Consider the following 27,693-nt stretch of genomic DNA (forward strand, 5'->3'; position numbering starts at 1 on the left):
AGACCCCCCTTTTGAGGCTTTGTTCCGGTGCTGTTCTTCTGAAGCTTTTGCTTTCAAAGCGTATCAGCATCGATGGTGTTATCTGGTAACATGGGGGTTCGTTAAGACGTCCAACGAACTCGAAGTATTGCGTGTGCTGTTCTGTTAGTGCGAGAGGGTTGTATTTGAGCTCAGGACCATTTGGAAATACTGGAAAATAAGAAAAGGATATGAGAACGCAAGAAGCTTTTGCAGAGACAATAACGTTTCAGAAACCCTGGTCCTTCCCAAAAGTAGGGCTTCTACCTGACGTGTTCCAAGATTACCTATGTGCAAACCCGAAAAAAAACGTAATACTTAGGGCCCGTTTGAATCACAAGAATGAAAAAACAAAGAAATAGAAAAAATATAGGATTCTGACATGAATTTAGGCGTAAAACATAGGATTGCAAAATAGAAAAAATGTAGGAATGACCGTTTGATTGGACCACAGGAAAAACACAGGAATTTGAGGAGAGATATAGACTCAAAGGATTTTTTTTCATGAGGTTCAACCTCTTGTTAAATTTCCTCCAAAACTTGTATAGGAAGATACATTTCATAGGAATTTCATAAGATTCTTTCCTTTAATTCAAAAGGCTTTATAGGAAAAATTTCTATAGGAATGAAATCTTCTAAAATTCCTATGAAATTCCTTTGAATCAAAGAGGGCCTAAGCGGTATTATATTTTTTATGTAAAAAAATATTTAACGCTCCAGAAGCCTTTGGCCACCTAGATAATGAACAAATCCCTTCTCTATATAGTTATATAGATAAGACCCAAAGCTGCATTGTGGTTGACGTCATCCACAAATCTCAGCCGTTGGATCTAATCTGGATGATCACTAACGCGTGAAGCCAGCCCATTTGCGGTCGCACTCCCTTCTCCTGCGCCCCCGCACTCAGCCCTGATGTCGCCGCCAGGTGCGTTCTCTCTCCCTTCTCCTGCGCCCCTCCCTCTCCACCTCGCATGGCGCCGTGCCGCACATCCGAGGCAAGATCCGGGTCCAAAGACAACGCCGTTCTCTCCACGTCTTCACGGCGCTCCCAACTCCGCTGCCGCCGCAGCCGCCGGAGGCGACTGGCGAGGTGGTGGCGGGGGCGCGGTGGACCTGGTGGTGGCGCAGTGGCGGCGGGAGAACATGCTCAAGAGCCCCTCGGGCTGCACGATGCCGCGGCGGCATTCGTCTTCATCGCGCTCGTGCTCGTCGCCTCCAACCAGCACGGGGACTGGATGGAGTTCGATTCGAGTTTTTTTTCCCTTAATGGCATCTGAGGGTGTGCTGCAGTGTCGCTGGGTATCTTCTCGCGATTACGGCGCTGGCATTCGCCAACTCGCTTGCACAGGTGCTGCAGCATGCGTTTCGGATGCGTCGCAGTGTCAACCCGGTCCCGGCGGCGCCGGGAGGCTACTCGATTTCGCCAGTGATCAGGTGAGCTGCTATGCTGCTGTGTACTAATTGTTTCCCCACAATAAGTACGAGTTTGATTTTCTCTTAATTTTTCAGTCGGTTAGATAAGGAAAAGGGGAGCATAAAGATGTCAAGAGTAGGAGAAATTTACATGCTAAAGCAAGAATGCCCATTGGAGAGTATAGATTCCAAATCCATGGTACAGATGGGACTATGTGTCACCCATATTATTGAAATCCATCCAAGCGATTAATTTACAAATAGCCATACAGTTGCGGCATTAGCTTTAGTGGAGCCATCTTTGACCGTTGGAGTAGATGGATTTGTCCATGGAATCGCCGTGATGTTCTGCCTGCAGACATGCTTAGAAATTTTACAGCCAGCCACTGCAGTGCCGGTATTTACTTCCTTTCTTAATCACCTGCATTTACAATAGAAACCACTAAATTAATTGGGTCAGGAGGTGCAGTGGTTAATTAATACAATTTTATGTGCCCCTTCCGATTTGTCTTTTAATTCTCTTGCAAAACTTTTGATAGGCTTCTTGCAACCCGGCCTCTCCTCAATTCCATACCTCCCCCACATCAACCGTTCTGTGTGCAAGCCTCAACCCTGCACCCCTTCATCCTACCAGCGCACATGATTGTAATCGAGTCATATAAGTTTAGTTGTCGACCAACTTTATCGATTCATTGCATGTAAGCCTATTTACTCATTTTATATGTTTGAATTGGTTATTTACCCTAAGTATTGATTTCAATTTCTGAAAAAAAAGTGTCAATTTATTCTATTTAGTAAACCTGAACTGTTGTTTTAGTTTGTTTATAAGAGATTTGTGATTTAAGGTTAGTTGCCAACCAACTTTATCAATTCATTGCATGTAAGCCTATTTACTGATTTTATATGTCTGAATTGGTTATTTTCCTTGAGAATTGATTTCAATTTCTGAAAAAAGTGTCAATTTATTCTATTTGGTAAACCTGAATTGTTGTTTTAGGTTGCTTATAAGAGATTCGTGATTCCTGCATCCTACTTATATGTTGTAACACTCCAATTTATTTGAGCAGTTAGTAAGGACCCAGAGGATTGCTATATATCTGTACTGACATAGCAAGGAGCAGCAACTTACTCGGTATGTATTTTGTTCGGCTCATCCTACACTATTCACGTTTTTCCTACAACTTTCTATGCAGCTGATACTTATATTCCCTAGAACTTTAGTTTGTCAGTTATTTATCCCAGTTGGATTAGTTAGTATCAACTAACACTAGCTGCCCAAGTTTCCCCTTGCAAACACTCATGTTGTGCTTGGAAACATTCATTCATGACTTTGCTATGGTTTCTCAAATCGAGTGCTTATCTATCTCTCTCACATATTTATAGATCTAAATACAGTATTGCTATAAACAATTGATCTTTTATAAGTTTCTTCCCATTTCATCTATACATTCACTTTTATAAATTTCTATTATAACATGAGCAAGATAGTTAACCGAATGACTGATTGAATTTGCATGTTTAACTTTTGTTGAAGTGATACAATTAAGTTAAGATAGTTTAGTCAAAGCAGATAGATGGTCAGCCTTGGCGTGAGACCGTGATTGTATTTATGGAATTGAAATGAGACATTGATTTTTGAGACAGTGGATGGAAATGTTTCAATGAGATAGTGATGCACATGAAACTTATTCTATTTTGCATACCTCTACTTTTCCCAGCACAAAAAGAGTAATACTCCTATTGCATGCCTCTGCTTTTCCCAGCAGAAAAGGAGTAATACTCCTACTGCCCTGCCTATTCATATCAGTAGTTATATCCCGAATGCTCTTTTGCTTGCCATCTGTCTCTGGATTTGTTGAAACCATGTGCCGGCATCTACAGTTACAACTTCTACACAGTTTTAGGCTTTAGACTACACCTCTAATGCAACGATCAATAAGGGGCCTGCTTTTATATATCAAGCCTTAAGTACGTGCCTTTCAGTCTTTTGCTCGCTTCTGAGAGGATGCCACATTCTCACTATTATGTAGGTTGCTCAACTGTGCCTATTACTGATTTTATATGTCTGAATTGGTTATTTGCCCTGAGTACTGATTTCAATTTCTGAAAAAAATGTTAATTTATTCTATTTGGAAAACCTGAACTGTTGTTTTAGTTTGCTTATAAGAGATTCGTGATTTCCGTATCTTACTTATATGTTGTAACACTCCAATTTATTTGAGCAGTTGGGAAGGACCCAGAGGATTGCTATATAGCTGTCCTAACATAGCAAGTAGCAGCAACTTACTCGGTATGTATTTTGTTCAGGGTGTATCCAATGCAAGAATGGAGATTCTTCCCTTACACCTTTAGGAGCGTTGGAGTTGGTGGCTGGTATAAACATTTGAAGCACGGTTGTAAGCATTAGCTGGTCATAATGTTGAGCCAAACGATTCTGTGGCCCTTGGTGACTTGAGTGGAATGCCATCAGCAGTAGATCTGAGGGGAATTTCTTCACCAACATAACCATCCTCCTCCGCATGTTTAGTTAGTTGGATAGGTAAGTTCGTTGAGAACTGTGATGACAATGAATAAGAATTTACCAATGGGTTCCATTTCAAGTCAAGATGAGATGAAATGAGATCGTATCATCCACCATATCCTTCGTCTAGGGTTTAAGGAGTTTTTGTTGCTTCTAATGTTTCTAAGTCATCATATGCTATAGAGTAAAAAAGAGCTCCGCATTGTTACCTTATGAGCTCAATGTCGTTTCAAGTATTTCTTACTCGAGTGCACATTATTCCTTTCAATTTATTTTTAGGTTCAAACAATACAATCTGGTTGTTTATACTTACATGCATATTTCATCTTTTCTAATGTGCCCACCGCAACGCGCGGGGTTTCATCTAGTAACTATATAAGCACATTCACAAGACACAGACACTCCGACAGCGTGTCTAGCGGCCATCTCATAGTTAATGATATCACAAAATGGCGCACATTATTCATGGAAACGAAAATGAAAATATTCTTCAAGATATTACTTTTATTATATGGAAGACTCGTGAGCATTATTCTTTACGGACATGGCAATAACAGCGTAACACACTGTTTACGGACAGCATAGAGAGAAACAGAGAGATACCGTAGCAATACTGTTCAACAGGATGGAGAATGTATTTGTAAATTGTAATGCCTAGATAATACATACAATGTTGCTTATGTGTGTTGCAGATAGCTATAATTTTTTTAATAAATATAAAACTCTTTTAGAGTGCTCAATGTTACCCTCAATCTTACCTCCAATTGTCAAGAGGTAAGAGCTAAGAATCAATCTTGGGCATTAAATTATTAAATTGTTCTATATCCTTTTCATCTCTTAATAAATAAGTCAGAGGATAAGAATAAGCATTAATAACCCATAATTATTCTTTCCAAATTTTAATCATGCATTCTAGAAATGTGCAAATAAATATTACACTTCTAAAAATAAATAAATAAATAGGTTTATAATTACATGTTTTGATATATATATATATATATATATATATAAAAGAAACAACATTAAAATATGTTTCAAATTTGAAAATATTTGAACTTGACATAATAAAATAAGTGAATGTAGTATGAACATTGACATTATACAGTAAATTTAAATTATATGGATTTGAACACATATTTTAAATTAGAATAAATTCATCTGAGATCCCTTATCATATCAATGAATCTGATTTTCGTCCTCCAAACAGAAAACAAGATACAACGGGTCACTCAACTATCAAAACCGGTACAAAATAAGCATAAGACGGTTTGGACGGTGGTCCTCGTCCCGACGTAGCATTGACGTGACACATGAAGAAAAATTTAACAATTAAAAAATAAAACAAAACATGCAGGCTCACATTGAAGTCAAATAAAAAAATAAAAAAATAGTGGGACTCACATTTCACTGCCCCCCTCCCCCCCCCCCCCACTTCCCTCCATCTCATCTCATCTTTTCTCTTTTCATGCGAATTTATCAGAAACCGGGGAAATCGATCTGATGGAGGGTATCGCTGCATATGGCACAATTTTTAACTTTTTTAAATTTTAAATTTTGTTTTCAGTGCCACATCACTACCACGTAGGACAAGTATCGAGTCAAACTAGTCACGTAAGTGCCACATCACCCGAAATGATTGTCTAAACCACCTTGAAACTTATTTTACACCGATTTTAACAGTTGAGAGATCTGTTGTATCTGATATTATGGTTTAATGACAAAAATCAAACTCGCTGTATAGGTAAGGGGCCTCAAATGAACTTATTTCTTTTAAATTTGTTACATGGGCCACACTAAATACACAATGGGATAGTGGCCTGTTTAGAGTCGGCCAAGCCCAACTGTGACATACAGTAAAATCAAATCAACAAGCCCACAAGACCCACTTCGTTGGGTAACAAATGTTGGGCCTCCACGTGCCAGATATCGCAGCCCGCCGTCGCCGTCGTCAGCTTTGGTCACATTGTTTGGTGGTCGCCATCGGCCTCTCCCATCTCCCGACTCGCCTAAAGCTGAGTCAACTAGTGTGGTCTGGTCCACACTACCGTCTGCCGGCTAAAGTTTGGCCCAACTCCTTCCAAAAAATTTTGACTAAGGGGGGTGTTTAGAGCATCCTCAACAGCTTATCTAAATTTGGTCATCCATATCTTTATTTAAATGATCATCTAAAACACTTTCATCCTTCATATCCCTTTGTACTCCAGCAGATCATCTATATATGGCATCATCTATATCTATTTGGAGGATTGGAGAGAGAACATCTAAATATAGAGTTTCTCTCTCCTAATATGGATGACATCCAAAAATAGATGATCTGTGGGAGCTCAACTTTTATTCTTCATCCTCTATTTCTAGGATGGATGATGGGATGGATGAGCTGTTGGGGATGCTCTTAGGTGGTGTTTAGTTGCCACCGTTTTTTTTTTGGCAAAAACATCACATCGAACGTTTGATCGGATGTCGGAAGGGGTTTTCGGACACGAATGAAAAAACGAATTTCATGGCTAGCCTAGAAACCACGAGACGAATCTTTTGAGCCTAATTAATCCGTCATTAGCACATGTTAGTTACTGTAGCACTTATGGCTAATCATGGACTAGTTAGACTTAAAAGATTCGTTTCAAGATTTCTTCTATAACTGTGCAATTAGTTTTTTGGTTCATCTATGTTTAATGCTTTATTTAGGTGTCAAAAAATTCGATGTGATGTTTTTTAAAAAAAATTGGGAACTAAACAAGGCTTTAGATTGGGAAAATTTTGGGAGAAGAATCACGTCAAATGTTTGACTGGATATCGGAAGAGGTTTTCGGACACGAATGAAAAAACAAATTTCACGGCTAGCCTGGAAACCGCGAGACGAATCTTTTGAGCCTAATTAATCCATCATTAACATATATTGGTTATTGTGGTACTTATGGTTAATCATGGACTAATTAGGCTCGAAAGATTCGTCTCAAGATTTATTTCGTAATTATGCAATTAGTTTTTTAGTTTATCTATATTTAATGCTTTATTTAGGTGTTCAAAAATTTAATGTGATGTTATTGGAAAAAATTTTAGGAACTAAACAAGGCCTAATAAATCATAGACCTGGCCACTTGTCCATTGATCCGTATTACTATGTCCCAGACAACATAGCTACCCTGGCGGCAGCGACGTGACGTCCCAGAAAGAATTCAGGTTTCCTGTAAAGATGAGATAATACATCGTTTCCAAAATAAGAAGGTGTTTAAACGATCTTTTTTTAAGTTACTTTGAATTTATTAGATTCATTTTTTAAGCATACGACTGACCTCAAAATTATTAAAATGATTGAAATGATAGAACTTAATATAGACATATTTATATTATAATATAAAATTTAAATGATGAAAATGTTTATGTTTTTGGAACGGATGAAACACATCTCGCCCCGTTTGAACGGATGCCCCCTTCCTATCTGATCAGCGTGACTATTCGAGCAGAACTGGAACAATTTCACACTTCACATCGATGACGATGTCGATGCGTCTGTCCAAACTTGTGCACTTCACCATAACACACGACAATTGACAAAGCGAAAAGCCAAGAGAATTCCCCCAACTCTCCTTGCCCTCGCTTGCACGTCACCCGGTGGCTAGTTTGTGTTTTCATATAGAACATTTGAAAAATATATGATTTTTACAGCTATTTAATGATATAAATGATAAAATTCAATAATTTAAAATTAAAAAACTATATAATATAATTAATTTATAAAATATTTTTAAAAATAATACACCATTTTATAATTTAGAAGACACGCGTAAAAGCTGATAAAAAAAGGCTAAGAAAAAGATGGGCAAAACTGCAAAAGAACACGGTGTTGCAGCATCGTCGGTGTACACGTCGTGCTCATCTCTCTCCGAGGGCGAGCATCCCAGCTGCCACTCAACCTGGTCGCCTCGAGCTCTACATATACACGCTCACGCTCTAGCACTCGCGCATCTGCTAGTGATCAGTGCTGCGCGCACACGTTAATTTTGCGCGAGGGTTCGAGGAGGATTCGAGAGATGGTGGCCGTCGCGAGGAGCCGGGGTGCGGCGGCGGCGGCGCTGCTGGTGGCGCTGCTGGTGCTGCTGCCGGGGACGGGCACGGTGACGGTGGCGAGGGCGGCGCTGTCGTGCTCGACGGTGTACAACACGCTGCTGCCGTGCCTCCCGTACGTGCAGTCCGGCGGCGCGGTGCCCGCGGCGTGCTGCGCGGGGATCCGGAGCGTCGTGTCTGCGGCGCGCACCACGGCCGACCGCCGCGCCGCCTGCACCTGCCTCAAGAACCTCGCCGCCGCCGCCTCCGGCGGGCCCTACATCAGCCGCGCCGCCGGGCTGCCCGGCCGGTGCGGCGTCTCCGTGCCGTTCAAGATCAGCCCCAACGTCAACTGCAACGCGTACGTAACCAAAAAAAAAAAAGGAAACTGAATCCCTCCCCGTGTGCGCGTACGTGTTTAGTGTGAAATTTGTTTGTGTTTTGGGGCGTTTTTAACGTGATCGGCTTCTTGTGCAGGGTAAACTGAGAGCACCACTCTTGGGCCACAAAGAGCGTGGGCTGAAAGACGAGACGGGCCCATGGGAGTGTGCTCCAACGTGTTCAAGACAGTGAAGTGAATAATCAAACGTGTGTTGTGTTGTGGTGTGTACTTAACAGTTTAATTACAAGTGTGAGCTACTACTCATGCACACTAGCAGTTTAATTATGCTCTGAATCTGTTTGCTCTCAGATGCATAGCGTCATAAACTGATACAGAAAGGAAGCAACCAAGGGTCCATTCGTTTTGAATGAACTTCACATGAATCTTAGAGCAATTGAACCGTTTCCTATAAAAAATACCAGAAAATTCATGCGTCCCAAGGAGCTACAAATGTTTCTTTATTCGCACTTCCACGATCACATCTCAAACCTCTGGACAACCGCACACGATTGAACGGAGAACTACTGCTATCTACTTCAGCCAACGCACTAGCAGCTCTCCGATACCGAAAGCTCGCAAAAAAACAATCTTCTCCGAAAGAGCATGGGCTGTTCGTGGCAAATCCCTACTGTTACGTAGGAGCAGCTTGCAGAGACACACACCGACACGTTCTTTATGTTTGCGTCGTCCTTTCTCGCGCCTGCGCTTTTGCCGTTGTTCCGCAGGAGGGCAGCTCACGGCCGTCGAAGTGACGACGGACCAGACGAACGCCGGCGCGCGGCGAGCTCGGTCGGACGGTCGCCATCAGAAACCGGGGCCGCAGGGTTGTTTTGTGCGGCCAATGCACGCAAGAAAAGCGGGCACAGCTCCTCGGACGGATCTTCCCTCTCGACTTGGGGGTGTTTTAGAGTCTCCCCAACAGCTCATTTATGCCATTCTCTATTCATGAAAACTGTAAATTGAACTTCCATAGAACGACTAATCTATTATCTATTTTTAGATGTCATCCATATTAGAAGAGAGAACCTTCGTATTTGAATGATCTAGTGGAGTATATAAAGATATGAAGGATGAAACTAGTTTAGATGATCATCCAAATGAAGGTATGGATGACCAAATTTAGATAAGCTGTTGGAGATGTTCTTAGTCGAGAAAATGAAATTTTTTTTATCACATCAGAAATTTGACTAGATGTCGGAAGTGGTTTTTGGACACGAATGAAAAAACTAATTTTACGGCTTGTCTGAAGACCGCGAGACGAACATTTTAAGCCTAATTAATCCGTCATTAGCGTATTTGGGTTACTGTAGCACTTATGACTAATCATGGACTAATTAGGCTCAAAAGATTCATCTTATGATTTTTCACGTAATTGTGCAATTAGTTTTTCGTTTCATCTATGTTTAATACTTTATTTAGATATCCAAAAATTCGATGTGATGTTTTTTTGAAAATTTTTTAGAACTAGACAGCGCCATGGTCGCTAATACGTAAACTTAACAACCGTGGGTCCAATGTCAGCCATTACATGATAGGTGCAATAACGTCAGAGAATCTCTATCCATGAAAAGCTTAAGCAAGCTCGTGGTTAAGCTAAGCTAATATAGCTGATGCTGGCTAAGCTTTGCCTACAAAGGCAAAACAAAACAAATTAAAGGCGCGCGTGTCGCTATCCATGTAACAACTTCGCGCCATGCCGTGCCGATGCGCAAGGTGCAACTTGGGGCCGGGATGCCGGCCACACTCGCAGCGTGGCGGCTCGTATATATCTGGCATGGCCTGGCGGTTGGCTAACCAGCTGCCTGGGGTTAGTGTAGCAACAGCGACGGTGAGGTCATCAGGCGTTGGGCCGTATGGCGGGCGGGGCGCCGCCGGCGAGCGTCTTCGATGCGGCGCGGCCGGCCTTGGAGAGCGGCGGCGGCGGCGGGGGCGCGCCGCCGCCCCCCGGGGCCGCGGACGCGAGCTTCGACACCAACATGGTGATCATCCTCGCGGCGCTCTTCTTCGCGCTGCTGTTCGCCATCGGGCTCAACTCGCTGGCGCGGTGCGCGCTCCGGTGCGGGGGCCGGGGCCCGCCTGGCGGCGGCGGCGGCGGCGAGGCGGCGGTCGGGGTGGCATGCGGCGGTAGCGGCGGCGGCATCAAGAGGCGCGCGCTGAGGAGCATCCCGGTGGAGGTGTACAGCGGCGGGGAGGAGACGGCGGGGGACGTGTGCGCCATCTGCCTCGGCGAGTTCGCGGACGGCGAGAAGGTGCGCGTGCTGCCGCGGTGCGGGCACGGGTTCCACGTCCGGTGCGTGGACGCCTGGCTGGTCTCGCGCGGATCGTGCCCGACGTGCCGGCGGCAGGTGATCGACGGCGGCGGCGGCGGCGGCCGTGCCGTCTCCCGGATAGCCACGCCGCCGGACAGCGACACCATCGCGGTGGTCGTGGCATGAGGGTGCACCGTGCACATCGACAAATTAACACGCCAAGGCAGTAGTGGTGGTGGTAGTCTTCTTCTCCTAGCAAGCTTAGCTCCAAGGCCCTTCGAAAATATCTCCCGCTCCGGATATTTTTCCGGCGACGGCTAGTGACTAGTGACTCAGCCGGCCTCTTGCGGCGAATGTAATTGACAGGTGCCCAGTTGGTCAAATTGGTCGCTGTACACAGTACACGTTCGACGTCGTCGTCGTCGAAACATTTGTACCACTAACATTCTACGATCATGTAAAAAACGCTGTTACAATACTTACATATGCATAGTCGCGTGCGCACGCATTCGATCCGCGCCCCGGACGGCCGGCCGGCCGTCGTGGGGATCGACTTCCGCCGGAGTCCGAGAAGATCGCGCGCGTGGGCCCCGAGAGCCAGCCAACGGCATTGCCTTGATCCCCACGCGACGCGACGCCGATCGCGTTGCGGCAACCGCCGGGATTACTCCGTGTCGCCAACCACGATTGCCACGGCTGCCTGCCTGCACCCTGCGCGCGAGCCACACGCGCATACGATTATACGAGTACGACCGCGTCAGTTGAACCACACCATGGCACTCCAGTTCATCGGTTCAACTCGTCACGTGCACGGTGCACCGTGCATATGCAAAGCCCCAGAGAAACGAAAGGAACAGTCAGCCTCACCACCGTTTTGTCTTTTGCTTTCGCACGGCGTGTGCGTGGATCGACGAAGTATGTGCCAGCGGTAGCGCTTTATTACAACTGGAGCGTTAGCAGAGGTAGTCCATGAGCTGCACCCGAGGCACCGTCGGCGGCGGGCCTCGCGCCGCGGCGGCGCGACCCATTTGCCGGCGCTCCCACGCGCTCCGGAGCCAGCAGAGCACCGGCTTCACCGCCTCGAGCCACTGGGACACCGCCTCGTGGAGCCGGCAGTACCTCCAGGGCGCCGTGCAGGAGCCGTCGTCTTCCTCGGCGCCGCGCTGCAGCGGCGGCGGGACGGGGACGACGGGGAACCTGGCCGGGCTCGGCTCGGAGTAGCACCGTCGCAGGATGGCGCGGTTGAGCTGCGCCTCGAACGCCATCCGCTCGTACTCGTCCAGCAGCGCGCTGTGTCGCCCGCCGCAGCCTTCGCTCACGTCGAGGCTATAACGCGCCACCACCACGCCGCCGCCGCCTCCTCCTCCTTCTTCCTCCCTTGATCTCTCCATGCACACTCACCGTTGCTGCAACCCTGCGAGTCACATGAACGTCGCGCGAGTTGTATTTAGGCCAGCGTGGTGGTCCTCCCATGCCGTGCCGCGCCGCGGCTAGCCTCACTACACTCGCCATTGTTTTTTCGGCGAAAGTTTGCGCGAGCTTAACGTGGCGACGACGGCAAGGATCGCTACCATCGATCGACTGAGCTTGTCTCGTGCGGATTCTCGTGAACAAATTAGCACGCATAAACGAGATCGACTTTATCCGATGCAAATCTGGCGCCAAATTGATCGACGATTCACTCAGCTCGAATGTTCGATGGTGTTTTAATCATTCCGTCATGGACATATACGCAACGAACCAACGGAAACTTGCACCATAACTGTCATGTACGAGATTCCAGCTCTGTCGCTTTTATTCCCATGGAAGAGAAAATTCCATGCTCCTTAGCAAGAGCATAATGCAAAGTTGCACGCTGCAGCTGCAAGCAACATGCTGAAGTTTTTGAGCTGAGCACAACCCTTTTTATTCCTGAAGTAGTAGTAGTACCACACTACCACTTGCTGCTGCATTTGCCGTCTAATTGAATTCTGAAGTACGTACAGTACACGCACGCCGGACCCTCTTCCATCCATGAGGAGCAATTTGTAAGGATGTCATTATGCAAAGTACCACCTCGCCTAAAAGAGGTTTGTGTTGGTGAATGAGTCAAAAAATTTGATGCATGGTTTCGCTGTACAGTTTCATATGCGATGGTTTTACCTCAAGTAGCCACCGTATCCAGTTATTGAATTATGTTGCAAAACGATTCAGTTACTGTGGAGTTTCAGTTTAGTTTTAGATACAGGAACGAAACGATTCAGTCACAGTAGAGTATCTTTGTATTTCCAAGAACAGAGTCAAGTGGGAGTACGCCTGATTTTATCTGGATAAAAAAGTACCATGATAATTCTTACCATTTTAGATAAGTATGGCCTTATAAATCTATCTTTAACTAAAATACATATAATAAATAAATAAATATTACTTTTATGAAAATATTCTTAGTGTTTTTAAACTAAATATTTTAAAAGTTATTAGTAATCAAAGTTTAAAATTTTAACCACACTCTCATTAGACCAACAAAAATTATAGAACCGGAGGGAGTAAAACTTGTTCATTCATTTACTTCATATATTCCTTGACATGCCAAATACTTGGCTTTTATATATGATGTCTTATGAAACGCTGAGAGAATGAACTTATGAGTACTCAATCTTCCTATCGTCAGTTTAGTAGTTCATCAATTACAACCGAATTTTAAATTGAGACATATCATTTTAGCAGGGACGTATCCAGAACATGAAGTTTTGAGAAGGAGGACTGGTTACCTTCTTCTTCCTATCACACTCTTGTTTTCTTTCCCCCTCTTCTTCCCCTCAACTATCCCTTATTTTCTATGGGGATCTAGTATGGGGATCTAGCGTGTACAGGGCTCGAGCCCATATGAAATTCATGGTAGATCCGCCCCTGCATTTTAGAGAACTGCACTTTAAACTAAATTTTATTACATAAGTTTCAATGTGGATTCTAACCTATCATTTCACTTTGAACCACTTAAATTTTCATATGTTCCCGTTTAGACCACTCAGAATATTTTTTTCACTGCCATCACAGCCTTAAACACATCACTCAATTTCTACGAGACTACGATGAACTTGTATGTATACGCAGTAGTCGATGTATTTATCGAAATAAAGGTAAGATATGACAAAAGGATTATTCGGGTTGGTCTAAATCATAACAAGGACAAATATACATGGTTTAAAATTAAAAAAAGGTTTAAGGATCATAAAGTAAATCTTAGTTAATAAAAGGTCTCTAAGAGCAGATATAATAACAGACTATAAACCAACTATAAACATATTTTAAAGAGATAAACATGATAGAGAAGAGCAGTAAGCTCTAGATTTGTAGTCAGCTGCAGCACGAGCTCTAAGACACAGCGTGTGAATGACATATGAGACTAGGTATTACTACCTCTGTTTCATATTATAAGACTTTCTAGGCTTGCGTAAATTTATTCACTGATGAATATATATAATTTATATATGTGTCTAGATTTATTATCATCCATATGAATTTAGGCAATGCTAGAAGGTCTTACATCATGAAACGGATGGAGTAATGTTTCGTAGGTAACTATTGCATTAATTGATTATTAGAGCTGTTTATACTATTGAAATTGCTCTAAAGTGCTCAGCCATCCGGACTGGAGTTGGACGGATTGGATTCAACTGCCAGTACGATCCACCCAAATTGCCGTATTTCTGCGAGCAATCACACAACTTTGAGCAAAATTTCTCCAAATCGAGACCAAACCCACCAAGGACGCACGCTCAGGTTCCAAGTCCAAGTGCGACCAAAGACGCGCTTGCGTTCGTCTCGTCCTCGTCGGCGCGCGGCGGCGGCGGCGCCGGCGCATCCGATCCCCGCCTGCTCCCTCCTCGCTCGCATCGAAATCTCGACCCCCCCCCCCCGTGGCGCGTGCGTCGACCGGATCGCCCCCCGCGCCGCCCACTCCACCAGATCCCGACCCCCCCATCGGCCCCTCGGATCTCTCGCCGGAGCGCCTCCGCTGGCCCGGATGCGATCCACGCCGCGCCCCCGCCGCCGGAGCCGACGACGAGTCGGCTGACGCCGACGCTGCCTTTTTTCCCCCTACGCTTCACGACCCCTGCCGACGCCGGGAGGTGGTTTCAGGCGCGGGAGTCGATGGGCTCCTGCAGGTTCGCCGCGCTCGTCGTGCTCCTCCTTGCTTCGGCCCTGATCCCCGCCCCCGCGGCGGCGGCGGGTAGGGCTTTGCAGGGCGAGAAGGCCAGCTCCAGCGAGGTGAGGAATTCGAGGTCATAGCACTTTGGTGGTTTGGATTATTACTTAGTGGTTGGTTGTTTGGATCTCTTCAGGGAGCTCCTGCACCTACCGCCGTCACTGCAGGTGGATCAGATAAACAATCGGAGAATTCATCAAATGCGCCGAATCCTGTGACCAAGGAGCATCACCACCAGACGCCACCGCCGGAAAAGCCAGCAAAGGATTCAACACCGCCGCCGCCAGGTGTGTCGGAGAGCAAAGGGCCCGAAGAGGATGCAAGGAAGGACTCTGGACATCCGGTGCCCCCGACGGATGTGCACACGAAGAGTCCTACGCCTGAAGGTCCCGGACCAACTGGTGGGATGGAGCGGGAAGGAGGAGGGAGTGGGGGGAAGACGCCGGCAGAAGAAACTAGAAAGGTGTTGAAGTGCGAGGATCCGATGGACAAATGTTTTGTTCCAGGAGAATTTACTGCGTGTCTTCAGGTTTCCCAGGATGGTAAAGCTGCTATTGTCTTGAACTTCTCTAGGTTTGGTTCATTGATTCAGTGTTTTTTTTAACAAAAAATTGGGTAGGAAATATTTTATCCATCTTGTCTGTTCTCCATTGATTTAAAAAGTGTGCTGTCTTGAATTAGTAATTTATGAAAGGATGGTTTGTTCCATGCCTGCATAGTTGCATTCAAATTGAGCTAATTTTATTGCCACTTTTGCTGTCTTGCTTATAATCTGCACTGTTTAGACTAGCCAATTTGTCTAGATTATTGTTTGATACTCCCTCTGTCACAGAAAAAGGTATAATCCCTCGCATTTAGAGGTAACTTTAGGGATGTAGAAAAAAGACTATACTAGCCTATATTAATACTAGTAGAAGTGTAGTACTGATGGGTGGATAAGTCAGGGGTATTTAAGCGGTAAAATTTCTTGATTCGTAGACCGAGGAGAGTTAAGAAGGTAGGACGTTTATTCTGGGACAAAGTTTCTACTCTAGGAATTGATTTATTTTGGGATGGAGGTAGTAACTGATAAGTATTATTGATGGTGTACTGACTGAAATCAATCTATTAAAACTGCACTTCTGTGCAGTGTTGAATTGATCAGAAATGAAAGCCCCGTGGTAGTTAACATCGGCATGAATAGACAGGGAGATTTATAGAAGATGGAATGTATCTGAAGGAATCATGGAACAATAGGAAAGACTTGCATTTGCCCATAGCTTACCAAAAACCCTGGGAGTTGTATTGCATCACTTGAACTAATGTTGTTTGAATGGAACCGAGGGGAAATTTAGTTTGATCTTTGACACAAAAACACCTCACATATTCTCATAGCTAAAATCAGTCAAGGGTGTCTCAGACAAAGAACCTGGGAGATGTCAATATGTTCAGGTCTAGAAAGCCCTAAACTTATTTTGTTAAAAGCATCTGGAGGTAGGCCAATTTCAAAATACAATAACCTGTTTGCAAAGAACTGAATGAGACCATAGGTCCATAAATTGGCTCTCTAAAGTTCCAGGACTTATGTTTTGGTTCACCAGCAAAGTGTATTATCCTGTTGTAGTTTAGAAATCTTAGTTGGCATGTGCTGGTTGGTATTGCTTTCCTTGGGAGTAATATTTAAGGTCAAAATTGAACGCAGCGGAATAGCAATGAGGGGATATGGTATGATATTGTTGAATGGACACAGTTGTTTTTTCCTCCGAAAGAACCAAGAAAAATACTGTAAATGGAATGCGTCATGTGGCACGTTGGAATTTTTCCTGGTTCCTGAAGGAATTGAACTGATTCCTGGGGAAATCTTTCAAAATTCTTGCATTCCAAAGGAGGATAATGGTCATATTTGGATGCTTGTGTCTAGATTCACCATTGTTAGTCTACTGCTGTAATTAAAAGAATTTCAATTTCTGGGTGTTGTATAGATACTTTGTGACAAATAATTGCTTGCAGTATAATAGCGTTTGTTTCAGGGTGGACAGGGATATGGCAACATAAATCATAAAATAGATATCCCCTACTGTATATGCATGAACTTCACCTTTATCAATCTAAAAGGTCTATTTATTTATTTTGCAGATTCAACTGGGTCATTTGTTATAGTTCAGAATGAAGGGCAGAATAATATTACAGTCAATGTTGAAGCAACTCCTAATATCGTTGTTGATAGTAAGCTGCCATTACATCTGACCAAGGGCATCTCTGAAGAGGTATGCAAGTTAGTTTGTTCTAACATTTCCATCAGGTTTCCTTGAATACACTGGTATCACATCTCACACTTGAAATAGAAGGTGATAGTTACCTGAGTCCTGTTGTACCGTATATTTCATGATTGATTTCACTTTAAGGCGTTGCTATTTATAGTTCTCGATTATCAGTATGTGCTTATTGAATTTGCAGGAACACAATATGTGTTTGTGGATTAGATAGCTAGATTATCTATGTATACTTGTCCCAGGACTTGAGATTGCATAATTGGCTATTGGTTGCAACTGCTTTCCCAGAAAAAGAGTAGAGGATCATCCTCTTATTTTTTGAAGAGGGATTACAGTAATGTTATGACTGTTTATGTTCATCCTAATCGACGCGAGTAAAAAACTATGAATACAAGTAAACATGTCTGAATGAATTCTTGAATATATTGATACATCATGCATGACCTCTGTAACAAACCAGCAGGGTTTCCTTACTGTTTCATGGGTGGTTAGTGCCCCCCTCCTCCCGGGGGTAAGGCGGTTACCCCTGTAACTGCCAAAGTCCATGTGAATTTCATCTCCAGAAATTTGAATCCAAAATTTTTAAATCTCATGGTAACGTGTGGTAACCATGGTCTGACTCAAAAATATAAAATCACAAGGAAAAAGAAAAACACAACCTCACATGATTTGACAACGATAGAAAATCCATAATAAAATGTCCTCGGGCATCAAACCTTGATTTTGAAGCAACATACATAGCATTGTAGTCATGCCAAAATATGGAGTCAGGCTAACTTCTTCACAAAATTTTATCACCAGATATCATTAAAATTCATGTACCAATAGGAGCTTTTAGTTTCTTTTCACATTTTCTCCAAATTCTGAATTCGGACAAATTTTATCAAACCCTACCTCTGGTAACCCTTACCTTACCCCTATGGGTGGTTTGGGAACCAGCACGCCTACAACCTGGTCCTGAAGCATTACAATATTTCTGCCATTCCTTATCAATATTTACAAATGAATGCTCATCTCATTACAAATCTACTATAGCAACATCAGTCTTCAGTCCCAAGCAAGTTGGGGTAGTCTAGAGATGAACAGTTATCATTTTGTAATATTTTAAATTCATGTTTAACTTTATTTCGTTTCATTATTTTTGTAACTTCTCTTGCAATTTTAATGTTTTAAGATCTTGTTCTTGATTTGTATTCTCTTACTAAAACCGCTTATGCCATTTTTATTACCAGGTAAAAGTAACCTACAGTAATCCAAATGATGGAGAGATTACAGTGAAGTCTGGGACGAGGCAGTGTTCCTTACACACCAAGCAAGCAGTTTTTGATTGGCAACAACAATTTCAGCAGTTTGCAGCTTATGCAACACGCATGAATCCAATATATGGAGCCTCCTTCCTTGTTTTCACTGTTGTCTTGGTGGGAGTGGTCTGTGCTTGTTGCAAATTTGCAAGAAGGCGTGCTAGTGGAGTCCCATATCAGCAACTTGAGATGGGAACCCAGGCTCCCAACTCATCAGGCGTGGAAAACACTACGAGCAGCGTAGATGGTTGGGAAGATGGCTGGGATGATGACTGGGATGAAGAAGAAGCACCAGCAAAACCTTCAGATAAGAAACCATCTGGAAGTATCTCTGGCAATGGCCTTTCTTTGAGACCTCAGACCAATAACAAAGATGGTTGGGATGTAGATTGGGATGACTAAGCTGCAATAGAATGCTGAGGAATATTCCTTGTGCAATGAGAGAGAGAATCTGGATTAGCTGCTGCAGAAAAGATAGAAAATTCCAGACTAAATCTGAAGCTGAAACTGATGGCATCTGTGATTGACAAGCTCACCAGCATTCTGGAAGATAGTCCTCTCTATCTTCATACGGTTGTACCATAGTGTTGCAGTACTGCTTTTGTTTCTTAGCTGATACACACACTTTTAGTGGGTACAAATTGTAATTTCTTTAGTAACATCACAGCACGATTTCTTAGTTACATGACCAAAACACGAACTGTAATTTTTTTGGCAGAGGTAAACTATCATTAGTTTCTTTTCATAAAAAAACCACACTGAAACTCTTGCACGAGTATAGTATTGTCACTTCAATTTTTAGTCTTTAGAGCTGCGCAGACGCAGTGGGCATTGCTCTGTCGCCCTTTCCAGCACTGGCATTCTCCACCGTTTTTCGCTTTGTCCGTTTCTTTTGCTCTGCACCATTCTCCTACTTTTGCCTTTTGGGCATGCATCTGTTCAGTTCAGGCTATATTGACCTTGCGTGAATACAAAGATCTCTGTGAGGTACAGCATCTTTTGGGCTCTTTTCTGAATGCCATTGCCCCCTTGTTATTGCATGTCTTTTGATTTCCTTGTCGCTGTCTGTCTGCATGTAACAATGGTCTCTAATCAATCAGTTGGTCAGTAGCTCAAGGCGTCAATGCAACTGTTGGCTATGCGCATTGTTAACAATGGATGCTGGTTCTGAGATCACAGCCGAGAGAGTAGCACTTTAATCTGGACTTGTGAGTTGTTCACGTCATGTTATTGTCGTTGTATCAAGCAGCATGAATGACTTTTTGACTCTTGAGTGGCAATCATTGATACAATTATGCCATTACCTAAGTTGAGTGGCCATCATTAGCCTCGCTTCAGTTAGATCTGCAACAGTTCATATGTACGTTTCTGTTTAGAGTTTTCTGTGGCAGGCATAAAAGCACTAGTACCGCAGTTTCTGGTATTATGTTCTCCTTGGCATTTTCCAGTCGAGCAGTTCAGTAATCAGTACTACCCAGAGGTGCAGTTTACCTGCTAAAGACCGAAGTCACTTGTCTTTGTAAACTGTTGCTTTCTGATTTACTCTCTTCCTAAATGACAAGAATGGCAAGAGGGGCCATCCCTTTTAGAGGGTGTTTAGAATGACAAATTGTGACAAGGATTGCATTGTGAAAGTGAAACAGCTCTCTGAGACTCTGAACACAAAACACACCATCACAGTGAATTCAGTCCATCAACCGAGCTGTCTCTGATGATGTGCTTCTTTTCTCTACCAACCGCGGCTGGCTTTCTTCTGTTCCTCGCTGTGTGTTACCGTCCTTTTTTTTTTCCTCTCCATTTCTTCTTTCGCTCGATCGAGGGATGCACATGCTGCGCCGTTGGCTTCACAGGAAAATCGCTGCTGCCAAGTACGGTAGCTGCCATTTGTTTATAGTAGTAGCAAGCAGCTGTTGATGCTTGATGTGATTGCCGCTAAGTTTGTTTATTGATTGGATTACATTTGCAGGTTTAGGATTGCAGCGGCATATCATGGGCGAGTAGACACTAGACGGACGAGTAATTTGTTTTTTCCCCATGTTTTACATTATGTGATGATATAATTAAAGAAAAGGAAATGCTGCGATATTTAGGCCGCGTCGACGAGGCTCGTCTGAATGATGTACTTTTAAATGAAAAAAATAATTTTTATATACATGCTCTTAGTGATTTAAAAATAAAGATTAAAAAATAAACTATGATAAACAAACTCCCAAATCAAATTTAACTTTAAGATTAAAATTTCAAATTTTAACTTATAAGTATAAGCAAAAGCGAAAAAAAAAGACCCTAGACTTCTACAAGTCCAATTTTGTTTTTCAGCATTTTGCATCAAGGCATGGCGTTCGTCCAAAATGTTTGGCAGAGTTTTATTTATTTGTTTATTTGGTTCAGTTTTGACCCTCATATTTCCAGTGCACCAAATCCAGACAGCTCAACAACCGTTTGTACTGCATGTCCAACAAGCAGCAGCTTGATCTTATCATCACCGGAGAAGGCACCTCGTTTTCAAATCAGAAGTTGTTGGAGACTGAACAGAAACACTATTCATTCGTACGAAAAAAATGCTGGCCAGTTCTTCTCCATTTGCCAAATTTCCGTGCATTTGTTTAAATTCATATTAATACAAATAAATTTGAACATATACAAACCATACATATTTATCAATAAATAAACTAGTCGTGATCAAAACTCCATATCGAGCGGTGGAAGTGTCGCACCTTAGGCCATGCACAGTGCGCTGACATGGTGAGGAGCCCCAGCCAACCACGTCGGCGCAGCATCGCCAGCTCGCCATGGACCGCGCCCCCGCGGGGTTGCTCGCGTCCTGCAGAGGGGATGACGTCCTCGTCAGTTTGGCAAAGAGAATGGCATGGAAAAGCCCTATACCGGCCGCTATTGCACGTACAGATCCCTCCGGCCGCTTAGCTCTGCTGGCCGCCCAGATCCATCACCTCCGGTCGCCTGCCTCCGGGCCCACGAAGCGCCGCCGCCGGCCTCCGCCGGCCCCGAAGCGCCGCTGCCCAACTCGGCCAGTGCCGACCTCCGCTGCTGCTCGGATGCGACCCTCGACGTGTCGTCGCCGCTGCCGAGCTCCGCCGCCACCATCGATCTCGCGCCGATGCAGCCGGCACCACCCTTCGTAGAGCTCCCTGCGCCGACGGCGAGCTCGCCCCGCCGCTGCCGATCTCGCGCCACTACGGCCGGCGCTACCCTCCGCCGAGCTCCCTGCGCCGACGACGAGCTCGCCCCGCCGCTGCGGATCTCGCGCCGATGCGGCCGGCGCCACCCTCCGCCGAGCTCCCCGCGCCGACGCTGAGCTCGCCCCGCCGCCGCCGAGCTCATGCCGACGCGGCGGCCGCCGCCCTCCGCGGAGCTGGCCCCGCCGCCGGCGCCGGAGATGGGAGAGAGAGCTCGGAGAGGGGGAGGAGAGAAAGAGAGGAGAGAGGGAAAAGAGAGGGGTGCTGACAGTGAGAGAGGAGAGAGCGGGGAAAAGCAATAAAAAAGCTGTCACCTTTTTTTCGTGGGACCCACGTGAGGCAACATGTACCGTGGGAGATGTAGCTTCGTCCTACGTAGCAAGTTTGAGCTCCTCAACCGTGTAGCTTGCACTGTGTATGCATCGCTCGTATTGAGGGAATCATTTTTTAGAGTGGAAAGTGGTGAATAAACATACTTGAAATTAGGGAAATGGTAATAAAATAGACCGTGAAGTATCATGCACAACAAAATACATATATAAGTAATAATACCCAGCTTCAACTAAAAAACCACAGAAAGTGCGATAATGCTCTTCATCGATCGCTCTATATGAAAAACCAACCGTTTCGCCCGCGTGTATTTTACTAAGTGCCTCCATGTATGACTTTATCTCTTACTAGAATGCACACGCTTTACTGCGGATAAATATGATATTATAGCATTGTGTAAAATTAATAAAAAGACATTTATCATTTTGCTATATGATATATTCACTTTAATTTTATTTAATGGCTATCTGTTTAGATTAAAATTTTTAATACTAAAAAACTTAAGGGGGCATTTTGCAAAACTTACAATAAATAGATGGAGTGCCATATTCATCAGTTCCCACTTCCACTGCCCCCTTTTTTTTTAATTAAAAAAGGATATAGATGGCCTGCTCCATGCATGGCACTATGCATCACTCTTTATCTGTCGGCTTAATCGTGATTAGATTGTTGCATGGCGCATGTATGATGTATCTAACAACAAAGATATGGATCCATTAGCAAGCTTTAAATATTTCTTCAACTTCTAAACCATTAATATGATATATGATAGGATTACACTGTCATTCATTATAATTAAATATTCAAAAGAGTATTCATATGTTTTAACGAAAGAAATACACACGTTTCAACAATGTTTCACTCTTCTATTTTTGTAATTTACATTCCATTTATGAAAATAGTTATAATGTAATGTTTGCACACAACTTCTCATATAGTATTTTTTTCAAATAATTTATGGACTAAACTTTATATTTCAGGTTAACTGAAAACACTTTTGACCGCTCGATTTTTAGATTTGGATAGCTATAGAAACTATTCTACCCAGCGTTATTTATGTCTAGATTCAACTATCGATCAATATATATTTTGCTGGTGCCTATTCATTAAGTCCATATAAATGTAACAAATACTAGAAAATCTTATGTTACAAAAACATAAATAGCACTACATGTTATCGACCGATTTTTTAAAAAAGTTAAAATCCATCCTTGTTCTCACACAACAGCCATAAATGATTACAAATTTTAACAAACAAACCAACGAAATAATAATACTTTGAAACCAAAGAAATGAGTGGAAAGGTTTTGGACTGCTCATCCTTCCGGTTCTTCGGGTCCGGGCGGGCATTAATGGCAGGGGTTTCCCACCTCGCGGAAACAAACAAGCAACCACTCCCAATGGACGAACACCTCGCCGCATGATCCCCTCCTCCTCCTCCTCCTCCCCTCCCCAATGGCGGCCGCCGCCGCCGCGCCCCTCCTTCTCCTGCTCCTGCTCCCGCTCGCCGCGGCGGACGCCGTGAACGACGACGTGCTCGCGCTGGTGGTCTTCAAGTCCGGGGTGTCCGACCCGGAGGGCCGCCTCGCGCCGTGGTCCGAGGACGCCGACCGCGCCTGCGCCTGGCCGGGGGTCTCGTGCGACGCGCGCACGGGGCGCGTCGACGCGCTCGCGCTCCCGGCCGCGGGGCTCTCCGGCAGGCTGCCGCGCTCCGCGCTGCTCCGCCTCGACGCGCTCCTCTCCCTCGCGCTCCCCGGGAACGGCCTCTCCGGCCCGCTACCCGACGCGCTGCCCCCGCGGGTCCGCGCGCTCGACCTCTCCGCCAACGCGCTCTCCGGCTGCCTCCCCGCCGCCCTCGCCTCCTGCGGCTCCCTCGTCTCGCTCAACCTCTCCGGCAACCTCCTCTCGGGCCCTGTCCCCGATGGCATCTGGTCTCTCCCCTCGCTCCGCTCGCTGGACCTCTCCGGCAACCAGCTCTCCGGAAGCGTGCCCGGGGGCTTCCCACGGAGCAGCTCGTTGCGCGTGCTGGATTTGAGCCGCAACCGTCTCGAAGGGGAGATTCCGGCGGACGTCGGCGAGGCCGGGCTGCTCAAATCGTTGGATGTCGGGCATAACCTGTTCACCGGCGGGCTGCCGGAGTCGCTACGTCGGCTCTCCGGGCTGAGCTCTCTTGGAGCGGGCGGCAATGCGCTTGCTGGCGAGCTCCCGGCGTGGATCGGGGAGATGGCGGCGCTGGAGAGGCTAGATTTGTCCGGCAACCGCTTCGTCGGCAGTATCCCGGACGGCATTTCGGGGTGCAAGAACCTGGTCGAGATCGACCTCAGCCGGAACGCGCTCACCGGGGAGCTCCCGTGGTGGGTGTTCGGCCTGGCTCTGCAGCGTGTCTCCCTCGCCGGCAATGCGCTTTCCGGCTGGGTCAAAGCTCCCAGTGACAATGCCTCGGCGCTACAAGGACTAGACTTGTCAGGCAATGCCTTCTCCGGCGTGATCCCGCCAGAGATTGCAAGCCTTTCCAAGTTGCAGCATCTAAACTTGTCCTCAAACACCATGTCGGGGCAGCTTCCGGTGAGCATTGGACGAATGGCATTGTTGGAGGTGATAGATGTTAGCAGAAACCAGTTCAGTGGAGGCGTCCCGCCGGAGATTGGAGGTGCAGTCGCGCTCCGGAAATTGCTGATGGGGAGTAATTCACTCGCTGGCATCATTCCAGAGCAGATTGGGAATTGCAGATCACTGATTGCGCTGTAAGTGATCTTTTTCTCAACATAACTACCCAGTCTTGCTGTTTGACTAGCAGTAGCTTCTACTTTGTTTTTGATGTGTTAGCACTAGCCTGCTCTCTGGTTCCTAGGTTGCAGATGCCATGGAGAAAGTGATGGCTATGTCTTATTTTCTGTTTGTAAGCACTAAGCCAGCAATGCCGGAACCATGCCTGTCTTGTTGCTTTGGTTGTATCCTAGTGTCTGTGCCCATGCTTTTCTTCGATAGACTAAAAAAAGCTTAAGTCAAAGTATATAAGAAATGCTAATGCTTCTTAAAGAACATATAAATTACAATGTACAAGGCGAAGTATGTTGCATCATTAATATCAAAATTTTGTCACTATTTCATTTTATAAGTGTATGGTTCTTTTCTTGTATTGCAGGGATCTATCTCAGAACAAGCTTACAGGGCCTATTCCTGCAACCATAGGCAACCTCACCAGTCTCCAAATGGTTGATTTCTCGGAGAATAAGCTGAATGGGACTCTTCCAGTGGAGCTCTCTAAACTCACAAGCCTTCGTGTCTTCAATGTCTCGCACAATCTGCTATCAGGAAACCTCCCTATCAGTCATTTTTTTGATAACATCCCTGATTCTTTCATCTTGGACAATGCTGGACTTTGCAGTTCACAGAGAGACAATTCCTGCAGCGGAATCATGCCAAAGCCAATTGTTTTTAACCCCAACGCCTCATCGGATCCCATCTCAGAGGTTTCCCCAGGTGCCCCCAGCAGCCAGCACCACAAGAAGATCATATTGAGCATATCTACACTGATTGCCATTGTGGGTGGGGCGTTGATTGTTGTTGGCGTGGTAACCATCACAGTGCTCAACCGTCGTGTCCGCACTGCAGCCTCCCACTCTGCTGTTCCCACTGCACTATCTGATGATTATGATAGCCAATCCCCAGAGAATGAAGCCAATCCTGGCAAGCTTGTCATGTTTGGCAGGGGCAGCCCAGATTTCAGTGCAGGTGGGCATGCTTTGCTGAACAAGGATTGCGAACTTGGGCGAGGAGGCTTTGGTACGGTCTACAAGGCAGTTCTAAGAGATGGCCAGCCTGTGGCCATCAAGAAGCTGACAGTGTCAAGCTTGGTCAAGTCAGAGGATGACTTCAGGCGGCAGGTTAAGCTTCTAGGCAAGGTGCAGCACCATAATATTGTGACCCTCAGAGGCTTCTACTGGACTTCCTCACTGCAGCTCCTCATCTATGACTTTGTGCCTGGCGGCAACTTGTATCAGCACCTGCATGAGTGCTCAGCAGAGAGATCGGCTTCATGGATGGAAAGGTTTGGCATAGTCATTGGTGTAGCCCGTGCGCTTGCGCACCTGCACCGCCATGGGATAATCCACTACAACCTGAAGTCAAGCAATGTCTTGCTAGATAGTAATGGTGAGCCGAGGGTTGGTGACTATGGTCTCGTGAAGCTGCTGCCTATGCTCGATCGCTACGTTCTGAGCAGCAAGATACAGAGCGCGCTAGGGTACATGGCACCAGAGTTCACATGCAGGACTGTCAATGTCACAGAGAAGTGCGACGTCTATGGTTTCGGGGTGCTAATTCTTGAGATTTTGACAGGCAGGAGGCCAGTTGAGTACTTAGAAGACGATGTCATCGTGCTGTCCGATGTGGTCAGAGCTGCACTTGACGAAGGCAGGGTGGAGGACTGCCTGGATCGGCGGCTGTCAGGTGAATTCTCCATGGAAGAGGCCATGTTGATCATCAAGCTGGGCCTTGTTTGCACGTCTCAGGTGCCCTCACACCGGCCAGACATGGGTGAGGTAGTCAGTATGCTCGAGATGGTGAGGAGCTCTCAGGGCACCCCAGAAGATGAACTGGTCTGAAATCTATTTATTGGTTCGATTTTGTTTCTTCGTTAGTTCAAAAAGTCTTTTTGATAGGCAGATTGTCGTCATGATATGGGATGACTGCAAAGACCAAAGAATGTTAGGAGCTGGCTTGTGATTTAGTCTGCTTGCGATTTTTCAGGGCTTTGAAGCTGTTGCTTCGGATCAGTTCTTGGTCCCTTTTCGAAAATCATACCGAGTGTCCATTCGAAATTCAATGTTTTACTTGGCTAATTCCGTTTGAAGTTATGTTCGACCTGAGACCACAACATCAAATCTGGGATGTTATCAGGTGGTCACCTGTGATGCCCTGTGTTAAACTTGCATCTTTACCCCAAAGATATATAATCTAGAGTTTGGGCCTTTTGCTTTGCAAACAGAAACGTAACTAGAGGAGAAATTGTGTCATTGGGCTCTTGGACTACCCAAAGTTTAGGGCCTCTTGAGCCAGATTCCCAGGCAGGTGCTGCAGCCCGTGTAGGCTTACTCGAATGCATATAAGTCTAGTCGAGATTGGATCGTTTACAATGATTGCGACCAAATCAGCCCACATAAATTGGGTTGCGGCCCATTTACAGAATCGAGCTAGCCCAATAAAGCTGGCCACTTATTCTGGTCAGTCGGCGATGTTTAACCGGTAGGGATGATAATAGGTCAATGCCGTTGCATCATTTCACAACTTTACTAACCTTAAAAAAATTTTATCTTAAAAGCTACGAAATTTCAGTCCAACTTATTTTAAATCCAACCTTTAAATTTTATCGGAGAAAAAAAAGAGGCTAGACCCACTGCCACCCGTAGCGACCGGTCGCAATGGCACTAGTCTAGGCCTTGTACTAACATGAAAATCCTAGCAGTTTAGCAGAGAGCTTTAAAACAAGTGTCAACATCAAAGCTAATACTCCCTGGGAGGAGTTTTAGTTGGCATGTAACTATCACACGGCGCATGCATGCAGTAGACTAGGATTTTGTTAATCTCACCTGCCTACCAAGCCAATTCCAAGTTCCCGGTTGGTTCAAGCTCACCCGGGTCCTTTTACTTTCCCTGAGTACTTTACATGTCAATCTTTTCGCTTTCGCTTATAAACTAAAATTTAATTTTTTAATCTTAAATTTAGAGTTCTCTTATCATAGTTTATTTTTCAGCCTTGTCTTCTGAATCACTAAAAACATATATATAAAACTTT

At 45.1% G+C, this 27,693-nt stretch overlaps 4 protein-coding genes and 1 long non-coding RNA gene across 5 annotated transcripts; all 5 read left to right on the plus strand.

Annotated features, from left to right (window-relative positions):
• Positions 1 to 908: 908 nt before the first annotated feature.
• Positions 909 to 4,290, plus strand: LOC107304223. Its single transcript, XR_001550257.2, has 3 exons — positions 909 to 1,452; positions 2,499 to 2,563; positions 3,739 to 4,290. It is a non-coding gene; the product is annotated as an uncharacterized LOC107304223 (long non-coding RNA).
• A 3,578-nt stretch (positions 4,291 to 7,868) lies between these two features.
• Positions 7,869 to 8,812, plus strand: LOC102699510 (non-specific lipid-transfer protein 1-like). The gene is made up of 2 exons (XM_040524324.1): positions 7,869 to 8,357; positions 8,474 to 8,812. Exons 1-2 carry the CDS (start codon positions 7,984 to 7,986, stop codon positions 8,481 to 8,483), a joined length of 384 nt encoding a protein of 127 aa, XP_040380258.1. The 5' UTR covers positions 7,869 to 7,983; the 3' UTR covers positions 8,484 to 8,812.
• A 1,353-nt stretch (positions 8,813 to 10,165) lies between these two features.
• On the plus strand, positions 10,166 to 11,240 carry LOC121054513 (RING-H2 finger protein ATL74). The gene has a single exon (XM_040524477.1). It carries the CDS (start codon positions 10,232 to 10,234, stop codon positions 10,811 to 10,813), a length of 582 nt encoding a protein of 193 aa, XP_040380411.1. The 5' UTR covers positions 10,166 to 10,231; the 3' UTR covers positions 10,814 to 11,240.
• Positions 11,241 to 14,332: 3,092 nt separating this feature from the next.
• On the plus strand, positions 14,333 to 19,600 carry LOC102699787 (mucin-1). Its single transcript, XM_015837148.2, has 4 exons — positions 14,333 to 14,878; positions 14,953 to 15,358; positions 16,932 to 17,062; positions 18,301 to 19,600. The coding sequence occupies exons 1-4, from the start codon at positions 14,762 to 14,764 to the stop codon at positions 18,769 to 18,771; spliced, it is 1,125 nt and encodes a 374-aa protein (XP_015692634.2). The 5' UTR covers positions 14,333 to 14,761; the 3' UTR covers positions 18,772 to 19,600.
• Positions 19,601 to 23,351: 3,751 nt separating this feature from the next.
• On the plus strand, positions 23,352 to 26,699 carry LOC102700061 (probable LRR receptor-like serine/threonine-protein kinase IRK). The gene is made up of 2 exons (XM_006655351.2): positions 23,352 to 24,640; positions 25,042 to 26,699. The coding sequence occupies exons 1-2, from the start codon at positions 23,352 to 23,354 to the stop codon at positions 26,501 to 26,503; spliced, it is 2,751 nt and encodes a 916-aa protein (XP_006655414.2). The 3' UTR covers positions 26,504 to 26,699.
• The last annotated feature ends 994 nt before the right edge of the window (positions 26,700 to 27,693 follow it).

The sequence above is a fragment of the Oryza brachyantha genome, chromosome 5, assembly GCF_000231095.2.
Source record: "Oryza brachyantha chromosome 5, ObraRS2, whole genome shotgun sequence".
Lineage (NCBI taxonomy): Eukaryota > Viridiplantae > Streptophyta > Magnoliopsida > Poales > Poaceae > Oryza > Oryza brachyantha.